The following is a 13728-nucleotide window of genomic DNA, read 5'->3' as shown; positions in this document are numbered from 1 at the left end:
TTGTGTGCAGCCCAGAACATTCTATTCAAAATGTGCTATCTTCTTTGTAATAGAAAGTGTTGTGCGAAGCACAGAACATTAAAGTACAGAATATAACATGGGATTTCAAGCAAAAGAAATTATGCAAATTCCATAAATAAAAATAATTCCAAGTTCAAATAACAGTCTGTTAAATGTAGAATGTAATAATGATTATTATATAATTAAAACAGAATAATTTAATTTTCAATTGATGTTATATCAATGTAATTGTTGTAATTGTATTTATATTGAACTGATAATTAAAAAAATGTTGTAAACATTTAAAATTCATTTGCTTTTTAATTCATCAGAGAATTTGATTTTTACTGCAAGGAATATTTTGAGTCACAGTTCAGATATTATTGAAGATAAATAATCTATCCACTAGAGGCCAAATGACTTAAAAGTTAACTATAGGCCACTGTACAGCTTTCAACAATGAGCACAACCAATACTACCTATTATTATCAGCTTTAAAAAGCTGCTAAATGACAAATGTAAACCAATTCAAAGGAGAAAAATAACTCTCTGCTTTTATGAACAAAACAAATGACAACCACTGAATAACAGGCTGCAAACTTGGAATAGGCACATATAGAATTCAACCACTGAATAACAGGCTCCAGACTTGGAATAGGCACATATAGAATTCAAGCACTGAATAACAGGCTGCAGACTTGGAATAGAACCACTGAATAACAGGCTCCAGACTTGGAATAGGCACATAAAGAATTCAAGCACTGAATAACAGGCTCCAGACTTGGAATAGGCACATATAGAATTAAACCACGGAATAACAGGCTCCAGACTTGGAATAGAACCACTGAATAAAAGGCTCCAGACTTGGAATAGAACCACTGAATAACAGGCTCCAGACTTGGAATAGAACCACTGAATAAAAGGCTCCAGACTTGGAATAGAACCACTGAATAACAGGCTCCAGACTTGGAATAGAACAGCTGAATAACAGGCCCCAGACTTGGAATAGAACCACTGAATAACAGGCTCCAGACTTGGAGTAGAACCACTGGATAACAGGCTCTAGACTTGGAATAGAACTACTGAATAACAGGCTCCAGACTTGGAAAAGAACCACTAAATAACAAGCTCCAGATTTGGAATAGGCACATATAGAATTCAAGCACTGAATAACAGGCTCCAGACTTGGAATAGAACCACTAAATAACAAGCTCCAGACTTGGAATAGGCATATATAGAATTCAGCAGGGTTAATATATCTTCACTAATTTTGATTTCATCTAATTGAAATACAGATACTGTGTTCCTCAATTAGTACTAGTACTTTGATTGTTTGAACAAGTGTTTTTCTCTCAATTATGTTCAGTGTTGGGAGCTTCAGTTTGCAGTGCCAGTTTTTACCTGTTTACTAAGTGATTATATATGATCTCCATTATTCTAGTTGTTTAGAGTTTTTTTTTGCTTTTCATTTTCATACTGGTTCAGATTAAACTGTGGATGTATGTGATCTCATTCAAAATAATGTTTATAACCCCTTCTGTAGGCCTGTGTATTATAACATTTTCAAAAAGCAATAATAGCAAAATTGCAAAAATTTGAAAACAGGAGACATGCTATTTTGTTCATATACAAAAACATAAATGTTTACAGTACTAATATGTATGATTTCATTGCATTTAATTACAAGAGTGCAAATTCTGAAATGTCTTGCCTTCTTTGTTGACCATTGATTTTATGTTGATAGTCCTAAATATAAAGCTTTACTACAAGTATCACACAAACTTAACATGATCTCAGACAATGAGGTAAAGGTCAGATAAACCAAACAAGAAATGCATGTTCAATTTACAATCATTCAATACAACCCCGGAAACAAAACATAGACCGATGAAAAATGAAAATAAGGTCAAGGTCAGATAAATCATGCCATACAGACATGTACACTGCAGTCAATCTATGCCACCTCTGGTTGTGGGATTCTCTTGCTATATTGAAGGCCCATTGGTGGCCGGCAGCTGTTATCTGCCCTTTAGTTGGAATTTTGTCTCTTTGACTTATTCACCATTTCCATTATCAATTTTATTAAATTATCAATTTTATTAAATATTGTTGACCTATTGCTTATAGTATCTTAGAAACAAACTAAATATTGACCAATGAACCCTGAAAATGAGGTCAAAGGCCAACTTGCAAAAGCCAAGTCTTTCTTAAACTTTTTATGACGTCTTTACAATAAATCCTCTGGCTGTATACTAATTGATACTTTTATTAGTCTGGGAGAACAGATTTATTTATTAGTTGTTATAGGCTTAAAACTAGCTTTCAATTACTGCAAGAACTCTGATTTTTATGCTTTATGTATTTGTTTTTAATTTATTTGTTTTGGTTCCTTGTACCAATATTTTGAGTTATGCCAATTTCAACAGATTTTAACATTTGATCTGATGTTGTGCTGTTGCACCACTCTCCCAGTTGAGGGAGGGTTGAGCACTCCCAATCATGTTTAACCCAGCCACACTTTGTAAGTGCATGTCCCAAGTTAGGAACCTGTAGTGCAATGGTTGTGGTTTGTTCATATTGTATTTTCGTAAATTGTTTTGCTGGTGTTCTCTTTGAATTGTTTCACATTTTCTTGTTGAGGCCTTTCATAGCTGACTATACAGTATTGAATTTTATAAATCATTGAAGGCTGTACAGATTCATGTAACTGCTTACATCCAATTAATTTGAACTCTGGTGGATAGTTTTCTCATTTGCTATCATTCCACATCTCCTCATTTTTATATTGTAATGTGGACAACATGACAGCACTAACACCAACATTTTGTCAATAAAAATAATACTCCAATTTTCCATCTATTTATTTATTTTTTTGTATATCACACAATTCTTTAGACATTATATATTAAAAATGTCCAAATATTTGTATTTTTTCATAAATAATAATATAAAATATTTCACTTCATCAACAAAGTCAACATATACAACATGATGACCACATGGGCAACAACTGTTTTCTCTTCATATATTATTTGCATTTATAATGTCAAGGGACATAACCCAGTCATTCTTCATCGATGATGTGAATTGAAGAATGTTTGTAACTTCTATACACATATTCTTATTTGTTTTCACAAGACTTTTATGCAGCATTTGTGATAATTGTCACAGGTTACATAATCATTTTCACATCATATATTATTTGAATTTATAATACCAAGGGGCATAACCCAATCATTCTTCATTAATGGTGTAAATTGAAAAATGGATGTAATGTTTACACACTTTCACATATTCTTATTTGCTTTTAACAAAACTTTTATGCAGCATTTGTGATAATTGTAACAGGTTACATAAAATTGTTCACACATTGTATAAATCATTGTTAAATAGGACTGTCACATGACTATACACATAGTACTGTCACATGATATGGTGTAAATATCAACGTTAAATTGGCACTTTGAATAATAATCTACAGAGCATGCCTTTTCAAATACCTTTCACCATTATAGCATTAATAATACAACTGTAAATAATGGCATAAGAAACCATAGCATTTATCTAATTAAACCAGGAACAACATTTCATCAAAGAAGATTTCATAGATTTTTCATTATTTTGAATGCAGCACATGTTTTCAACATGTAAATGCTTTTGGTTAATTCCTTTATCAATATTTTCTATCAAATATCCTCTAAAATGAAGATACATTTGCAAGTTGACAAACTCATAAAGGATATTTTCGAATGAATGAAATTATGAATCAGATTAAATTGGCACAAAACAAGATGCATTGGTTAATAGAATACAAAATATGGTTGGTTGTTTAAATTTGATAAAATCCTAACAGGAATGCTAAATCTATTATATCTTCTAAGACTGACAATGTTTCTAAAGTATGACTAAGTGAACATGAGGCTGAATGATAAAACTTTCACTCTATATCACAACTTTATAAATAATGTTCTGCCTGCATATTTGAAGCTTTGGTTTGTTCAATGTTGTTGGTTCGTACAGGACAAAATCAATACTACATACACATGTTCCAGTTCATGTAATACATGTTACTTTTAATCAGCCGATTCTATTCCTTTCTTTGTACAATGTATCTCAAGCAAGCATCACAAAGTTTTCTACGATTTTATATAGCATTAATTTATATATATCATTACTGACAAACAATACTTCAAACTGGGTTAACATGATGATTTACTGATCCACTGTAGGAAGTAGTGATTTTGGCCGTGATTTATCACAATTTTTGTTAAAGGCACTGTGTTGGTCAACGTAGATAGTCTGCCACACTGGCGAATGCACATGACCCAATTGCTGCTTTTGACATCAGTTTCATGCATTCTGTTGATTGAGCAATCACTAATTCTAAAGGAGGCTGTTTTGGCAAACCATATGATTCTGAAAAATATTAAGAAAGGTTAAAGTGTTTCAGAGATAAAAGAAGATATGTCGATGGAACAAAGATGCCCTTGCTTGCAATTATACAGTAAATTCTGCACTTTTTCCATTTCTAAAATAGAAACATATCTAAGGAAAATTAAAGTGACCGTCACCCAAATTAGAATTAGATCTGTATTTAGTGGTAATCAGCAATGTACTAAGGAAGATTAAAATGACCGTCACTCAAATTATAATTTGATCTGTATTTAGTGGTAATAAGCAATGTGCATAAATCTCACCACATTTGAGAAAAAGTAAAGTCAGTGTGAAAACAGAAAACAGAAAATTCATCAAACGTTGCCTAGTGTACGAATAACAAGTGTCTTGGATCTTTTGAAGGCAGTTTAAATACTTGTGCAATGAGATCATTCTTAGCTGGAGATTAAGTTTAACATTACTTTTCAAATTATTCATGGAACTCTGATATACCATACTTTAAAATCATCAAATTTCAAAGAATTTCACAATACTAAAAAAAACCTTGCTTAATGACAAGCATTTTGTTGTGTGCTGATTTCTGAAGTATTGTCAAAAGAGAAACATGATATAACTCATCATTGCCAAACTACTGAACAAATATGGAGTCATTCTATTGAGTAGCACCTGTGAAAAATGTTACCAATGTATTTTATATATTAATGGACTGACAAACTGACATTGATAAGCTCCAAATCATAGGGATCAATATACTGTGAATTTATTTATTTTTGTGGGTACCACTTTTTTGTGGTTTGAGTTAAACTTGCATGTCTGTGGATATTTAATTTCATGGTTTTGGCAAAGACTGTATACATCCCTTTAGAAAATTTGTCATGCATTGAAAATTTTAATTTGTGAAATCTACAAAAATAGGTACCCAACAAAATATATTAATGAATCCACAGTACATAATAAATTAGTGGGTGGCACATATCTTACCTAATATAGAACTATTGAGTGAAGCACACACTTTTTCTCTTTGCACTGGATCCAACTGGTATCCCATAGGACTACTCCAGGGATCAGAATAGGCTACTAAACTAAAAGCATCCTGAAATATATATACACAATTAATTTCTGTGTATGCTTGTTCTGGATTGGTACAGTGACATGATGAACGGATAAGGAACCTTTCCTTTTATGGTCTTGTGAATGAAAATGTGGTCAAGGTCAAATGAGTCATGCCAGACAAATATGAACATCTTTAAATCATCTTATTTATAAAATATAAATGACCTAATTATATCATCTGATGACCCTCACTTTGAAAGCTTATAAAGCATCTGCAAAACTGGCATTATCCCAAAAAACTTAATGTTGATCAATGAACCACTGAATTGAGGTAAATAGATATACGAAGATGTGGTGTGAGTGCCAATGAGACAACTCTCCATCCAAATAACAATTTAAAAAGTAAACCATTTTAGGTTAAAGTACGGCCTTCAAAAGGTCAGATTAACCCTGCTACATAAATATGTACACTTAAAAATCAACAATACACCTAACACTTTTTGTCTTGGAACCCTTTCACAATACACCTTATCACTAATCTCGGCTGACCCGGGCGCTTGAACTTTTGAGGCATACAACAATCACTTTTTCATTGTGGCGTCAGATATTTTGTATTGTGACGTCAAAATTTTACGGGAACCTGTGTGATATCTAGTAATGGCGGACAAATAGCGATAAGGTGTATTATAATTGGTAAACATGGTCTATACAAAAAATTGCAGGTGACTGGTCACCTATCTAAATCACTGAATATCTTAATCCTGTGCCTGAAAACATCACCAATTACAAATTAGGACTTTTATATGCACATACTGTAGGTACTCTTTTCTGATCATTTTGGCAATTTTTTAATTTACATTTTTAATCTAGCTTTTATAGAAGATTTTTAAATGAAAAATTTAAGGACAATGGACATAAAAGATCACAGAGCTAAAATTGAAGGCCTTATGATGCAACTTTATCCAGCCCTATGACCAGCTATCAATACTGCAAATGCTATAGGTAACACATATCTTAATTTGCTGTACATGATTACCAAAATTTATCATAGACATTTACCAAATATATTTATATTTAGGTGGTAATTGGGATCACAGATCCTATGGTATCTGCCTTGCCAATAGCCAGTAGTAGGGTCACAGGTGTATATATAATGTTCTAGATTTTACACTTATACCAGCCATGGTTATCTTACTTGTAACATTTTTTCATTGGGATCATTATGACCATACTGTGCCTTTAGTTGGTTGTGCATGGCTTTAAGTTCCCTACCAAATACCAACATCTTTTCTATGGCTCCCTGACTGCCACCACATAGATGACGTTTCCCTGAGTGGTGATCTATATCTGGAAAAAAACAAAAAAACTATTTCAGCTACTTTAATTTTATTTGACTGATATTAAAGAGAATTTTTTTTTTTTCCAGATCAAGATTTTGACCTCTTCTGATCACTTTTACTCAAATGCAATGGTAGAAGTCAGTTGATCAACATTTATGAAATATAAACAGAAAAGAAACCATGTTGAAATGTGATTAAGCAAATAAATGATGTTTGTTATTTCTAGTTGTCAGATTGGTGTCTTATTGACACATGTCTTACTGACACATGTCTTACACCTCTTTTTTAAAATCATATCTTAATACTTAATTTATATTAAATTATAATTAAAGTGCACTTTCACACAACTAACACCCTTCTGACTTGGGATTCAAGCTGGAACACTGTTCATGATACCAAAATATGCTGTAAGAAGGGGGCATAACTAAATTATTATTTGACTCAAGACATCCCAAAATATTTTAATCAATGAACATTTTCAAAATTATTCAAACTCGATTGAGTAACAGATTCTATATTTGTTTGGTAAAAATGTTCTTCATAACTGAATCCTAAACAAAAGACATTAAATATGGCTATTATTGGAAGTTTTTCCTCAAGTGCAATTGAAGGCTTATACATATAAGCAAGATCAAATAAAAATATAAATAATGATAGCTGACAGACTGACAGACTTACATTCTTGCAAGCACTTGAAGAATGTTTATACGATAAATTTATTGTACTACCATTTTCAAATTAAATAGGCTAAATCATGCCCCTCTCCTTAAGATGTATTATATAACAAACCTACCCATATCTTCTGAATTATTACAAATCATGCCCCTCTCCTTTAGATGTATTATATAGCAAACCTACCCATATCTTCTGAATTATTACAAATCATGCCCCTCTCCTTTACATGTATTATATAGCAAACCTACCCATATCTTCTGAACTATTACAAATCATGCCCCTCTCCTTTAGATGTATTATATAACAAACCTACCCATATCTTCTGAATTATTACAAATCATGACCCTCTCCTTTAGATGTATTATATAGCAAACCTACCCATATCTTCTGAATTATTACAAATCATGGCCCTCTCCTTAAGATGTATTATATAGCAAACCTACCCATATCTTCTGAATTATTACAAATCATGGCCCCTCCCCTTTAGATGTATTATATAACAAACCTACCCATATCTTCTGAATTATTACAAATCATGGCCCCTCCCCTTTAGATGTATTATATAGCAAACCTACCCATATCTTCTGAATTATTACAAATCATGGCCCCTCCCCTTTAGATGTATTATATAACAAACCTACCCATATCTTCTGAATTATTACAAATCATGGCCCCTCCCCTTTAGATGTATTATATAACAAACCTACCCATATCTTCTGAATTATTACAAATCATGCCCCTCTCCTTTACATGTATTATATAGCAAACCTACCCATATCTTCTGAATTATTACAAATCATGCCCCTCTCCTTTAGATGTATTATACAGCAAACCTACCCATATCTTCTGAATTATTACAAATCATGACCCCTCCTTTAGATGTATTATATAACAAACCTACCCATATCTTCTGAATTATTACAAATCATGACCCCTCCTTTAGATGTATTATACAGCAAACCTACCCATATCTTCTGAATTATTACAAATCATGCCCCTCTCCTTTACATGTATTATATAACAAACCTACCCATATCTTCTGAATTATTACAAATCATGACCCCTCCTTTAGATGTATTATATAACAAACCTACCCATATCTTCTGAATTATTACAAATCATGACCCCTCCTTTAGATGTATTATACAGCAAACCTACCCATATCTTCTGAATTATTACAAATCATGACCCCTCCTTTAGATGTATTATACAGCAAACCTACCCATATCTTCTGAATTATTACAAATCATGACCCTCTCCTTTAGATGTATTATATAACAAACCTACCCATATCTTCTGAATTATTACAAATCATGACCCCTCCTTTAGATGTATTATACAGCAAACCTACCCATATCTTCTGAATTATTACAAATCATGACCCCTCCTTTAGATGTATTATACAGCAAACCTACCCATATCTTCTGAATTATTACAATTCATGCCCCTCCCCTTAAGATGTATTATACAGCAAACCTACCCATATCTTCTGAATTATTACAAATCATGACCCCTCCTTTAGATGTATTATACAGCAAACCTATCCATATCTTCTGAATTATTACAAATCATGCCCCTCTCCTTTACATGTATTATATAGCAAACCTACCCATATCTTCTGAATTATTACAAATCATGCCCCTCCCCTTTAGATGTATTATATAACAAACCTACCCATATCTTCTGAATTATTACAAATCATGCCCCTCTCCTTTACATGTATTATATAGCAAACCTACCCATATCTTCTGAATTATTACAAATCATGCCCCTCTCCTTTACATGTATTATATAGCAAACCTACCCATATCTTCTGAATTATTACAATTCATGCCCCTCCCCTTAAGATGTATTATACAGCAAACCTACCCATATCTTCTGAATTATTACAAATCATGCCCCTCTCCTTTACATGTATTATATAACAAACCTACCCATATCTTCTGAATTATTACAAATCATGACCCCTCCTTTAGATGTATTATACAGCAAACCTACCCATATCTTCTGAATTATTACAAATCATGCCCCTCTCCTTTACATGTATTATATAGCAAACCTACCCATATCTTCTGAATTATTACAAATCATGCCCCTCCCCTTTACATGTATTATATAACAAACCTACCCATATCTTCTGAATTATTACAAATCATGCCCCTCTCCTTTACATGTATTATATAGCAAACCTACCCATATCTTCTGAATTATTACAAATCATGCCCCTCTCCTTTACATGTATTATATAGCAAACCTACCCATATCTTCTGAATTATTACAATTCATGCCCCTCCCCTTAAGATGTATTATACAGCAAACCTACCCATATCTTCTGAATTATTACAAATCATGCCCCTCTCCTTTACATGTATTATATAACAAACCTACCCATATCTTCTGAATTATTACAAATCATGCCCCTCCCCTTTAGATGTATTATATAACAAACCTACCCATATCTTCTGAATTATTACAATTCATGCCCCTCCCCTTTAGATGTATTATATAACAAACCTTCCCATATCTTCTGAATTATTACAAATCATGACCCTCTCCTTTAGATGTATTATACAGCAAACCTACCCATATCTTCTGAATTATTACAAATCATGCCCCTCCCCTTTAGATGTATTATATAGCAAACCTACCCATATCTTCTGAATTATTACAAATCATGCCCCTCTCCTTTAGATGTTTTATATAGCAAACCTACCCATATCTTCTGAATTATTACAAATCATGCCCCTCTCCTTTAGATGTTTTATATAGCAAACCTACCCATATCTTCTTAATTATTACAAATCATGCCCCTCCCCTTTAGATGTATTATATAACAAACCTACCCATATCTTCTGAATTATTACAAATCATGACCCTCTCCTTTAGATGTTTTATATAGCAAACCTACCCATATCTTCTTAATTATTACAAATCATGCCCCTCCCCTTTAGATGTATTATATAACAAACCTACCCATATCTTCTGAATTATTACAATTCATGCCCCTCCCCTTTAGATGTATTATATAACAAACCTACCCATATCTTCTGAATTATTACAAATCATGCCCCTCCCCTTTACATGTATTATATAACAAACCTACCCATATCTTCTGAATTATTACAAATCATGCCCCTCCCCTTTAGATGTATTATATAACAAACCTACCCATATCTTCTGAATTATTACAATTCATGCCCCTCCCCTTTAGATGTATTATATAACAAACCTACCCATATCTTCTGAATTATTACAAATCATGCCCCTCCCCTTTACATGTATTATATAACAAACCTACCCATATCTTCTGAATTATTACAAATCATGCCCCTCCCCTTTAGATGTATTATATAACAAACCGACCCATATCTTCTGAATTATTACAATTCATGCCCCTCCCCTTTAGATGTATTATATAACAAACCTACCCATATCTTCTGAATTATTACAAATCATGCCCCTCCCCTTTACATGTATTATATAACAAACCTACCCATATCTTCTGAATTATTACAAATCATGCCCCTCTCCTTTACATGTATTATATAGCAAACCTACCCATATCTTCTGAATTATTACAAATCATGCCCCTCCCCTTTAGATGTATTATATAACAAACCTACCCATATCTTCTGAATTATTACAAATCATGCCCCTCTCCTTTACATGTATTATATAACAAACCTACCCATATCTTCTGAATTATTACAAATCATGCCCCTCTCCTTTACATGTATTATATAGCAAACCTACCCATATCTTCTGAATTATTACAAATCATGCCCCTCCCCTTTAGATGTATTATATAACAAACCTACCCATATCTTCTGAATTATTACAAATCATGCCCCTCCCCTTTACATGTATTATATAACAAACCTACCCATATCTTCTGAATTATTACAAATCATGCCCCTCCCCTTTAGATGTATTATATAACAAACCTACCCATATCTTCTGAATTATTACAAATCATGACCCTCCCCTTTAGATGTATTATATAGCAAACCTACCCATATCTTCTGAATTATTACAAACTTCGCCATTTTTACTAAATCCGTTAACACATTGGGAGGTACCGTTAGTCACATGTTTTGCATCATCTATAACATTGTCACACATATCTACATCGTCACTTTCAATCACCGGTCTGTCTTTGCCATTCATGGCTATGTTAGCTGCGTTCATTTCTTCCTCATTTATTGGTTTGAGATCACAATTACTGTTCTGATTATTTATTTGTGAACTTTGACTTGTTGACCCTGAACAGTAACCTTTGACCCCAATGGGTCTATTAGGACTACTGCCCCGAGATCCAACTGGAGTGTTTCTGGCAGAATTTAAGCTGTGATGTACCGGACTCATATTCGGACTTGAACGATTACTTCCCTGTGATTTTGGGCTCCTAATGGCCGGGCCACGTACTTCACTGTCTGTACCGTTCACCATTTCAATAAATTGTCTACATTTTAACATGAATAATAAATTAAGATTGTGTTCTAATAATCCCGGATATAGTTCTTGTGCTGTCTCTATAGCTTCACCCATTCTTCCAGCTAGCACTAATTTCTGTATTCCTGTAATTCATTTATAAATATAGAGCAAAAATTCATTTACTACTTGAAAATTTTCATAAAACTACAGAGAAAGAAAGAAACAGCAAAGCTCTGAAAACAACTGCTTCTGTTTGTAACTGAGTATTTTATTTTGACAGTAAAGATTTGAAATTGAAAGATACCTAATAGATGGTATATTTAATAGACATTCAATGCCTTTTTTTATTCCTAGTACTTTATATATGTTTCTTCACTTGTGTTATAGAATATACAAAAATATATTGGTTTATTTTTGTGTGTATTTTTTAATGGGTTGAGATTGTGTGTCATAAGGAATATTTCTTAATTTACTCAACCATGCATAAAGCACTGATAATATATGACTACTGTGGATTCATTTATTTTCGTTAGTATCAATTTCCATAAATAAGGGAAACTTGCACTTTTGTGGATATTAAATTTCGTGGTTACGCCAAAGTCTGCATACAAGCCTACAGAAAAATTGTCATTAAATGACCATCTAATTTCATGGTTCACCTGTACCCACAAAATCCACTAAATTGGTATCCAAACAATAATCATGAATTCACAGTATATCATGATATCCTGAACTCCTTTTAAAAAATTTCCAAATAAGCAACATAAATATTTATGAAAATGATGGATGGTTGTTTAATGTCAAGAGGTATTTTTAAATGAAGTAGCCATCCAGTATATCTTTCCCCTTAACATTTTTCTTAAAAATCTGAAAGTTACTTTTTGTTTTAATAGACTCTAATAACAACTTTCTTAGTGCAGAAATATGAGCTTTAACATTACCCATTTGATATAATTCAATTAATATTCTGATGAAAAAGTATATATTTTCAACAATTTTATGTTACCAAACATACCACATCTTCTTTTTTATATCTACTGCATGTAGAGTTGTCTAATTGGCAATCATTCCACATCTTCTTTTTTATATAGACATGAACTAATGTTTTTTTTTTGTGTTCTTTCTTTTCATTTCATTCAATTATGTACTTTATTATTGGCATGTGTACTATATAAAGAAAGACCCACTTTGTCTGTTTTTAACTGAGGCGAGATCTTCATCAAACGACTGTCCTGTAGATTTGGAAAACGCTTCAGCTGTAGCACAATACCCATAATGCACTAGATATGTGGAAACAATTCTGAAATAAAAGAGAGATGAATTTAATGTACCATTTGAGTTAATCTTGAGTTGATCAGTGATTTAGTTTAACACGAAGATTGTACATAATTTTGCAGAGATTTCAAGAATTATAATTCATGTGAACAATTTTTTCAAATTACATTCAAAATTACATAAAATTCTTGTCGTTCATTGCTGTATATCATATTTGCTTCTTGGTATGTACCTAAATCAGGACACTAGTTTTTTAATCTGAATTGTTTTATACTTGTAATTTCAGTACTCTTTATAGCTTACTATTCAGTATGGATTTTGATCATTTTCAAAGGGACTATAATGCCCTATACTTGCTAATTTGATCTCTGGAGGAGAGTTTTCTCTATGGCAATCATTCCAAATCCTATTTTAAAAAATTAATAAGGTCCTTATAAGCTTTAAAAGTACTTTTTCCATAGCTTAGATAAGTCAGTCACATGTTAAATCAAACAGATGTCTGATTACGATTTTTCCTTGTCTATAAAATATGTATATATGTTCCCGCCATATGAGT

General features: G+C 32.4%; 1 protein-coding gene and 1 long non-coding RNA gene across 2 annotated transcripts in view; both read right to left on the bottom strand.

Moving 5' to 3' along the window:
- Window positions 1–2843: 2843 nt before the first annotated feature.
- LOC134722098 (ran-binding protein 9-like) overlaps window positions 2844–13728 on the bottom strand; it is a 33795-nt gene continuing 22910 nt past the window's right edge. Inside the window, exons 7-11 of the mRNA XM_063585572.1 lie at window positions 13085–13197; window positions 11477–12040; window positions 6644–6795; window positions 5377–5488; window positions 2844–4416 (exon numbers count right to left, since the gene is read on the bottom strand). Coding sequence (XP_063441642.1) covers window positions 4286–4416; window positions 5377–5488; window positions 6644–6795; window positions 11477–12040; window positions 13085–13197 — 1072 coding nt within the window. The 3' untranslated portion in view covers window positions 2844–4285. The remainder of the gene's footprint in view (window positions 4417–5376; window positions 5489–6643; window positions 6796–11476; window positions 12041–13084; window positions 13198–13728) is intronic.
- On the bottom strand, window positions 9010–9548 carry LOC134722099 (uncharacterized). The gene is made up of 3 exons (XR_010107965.1): window positions 9458–9548; window positions 9134–9263; window positions 9010–9068 (listed from the first exon to the last, which is right to left on the bottom strand). It is a non-coding gene; the product is annotated as an uncharacterized LOC134722099 (long non-coding RNA).

The sequence above is a fragment of the Mytilus trossulus genome, chromosome 6 (assembly GCF_036588685.1).
Source record: "Mytilus trossulus isolate FHL-02 chromosome 6, PNRI_Mtr1.1.1.hap1, whole genome shotgun sequence".
In the NCBI taxonomy this organism is placed as follows: domain Eukaryota; kingdom Metazoa; phylum Mollusca; class Bivalvia; order Mytilida; family Mytilidae; genus Mytilus; species Mytilus trossulus.
Note: the sequence above shows the minus strand (reverse complement) of the source record. Positions and strands in the feature narration are given on the sequence as shown.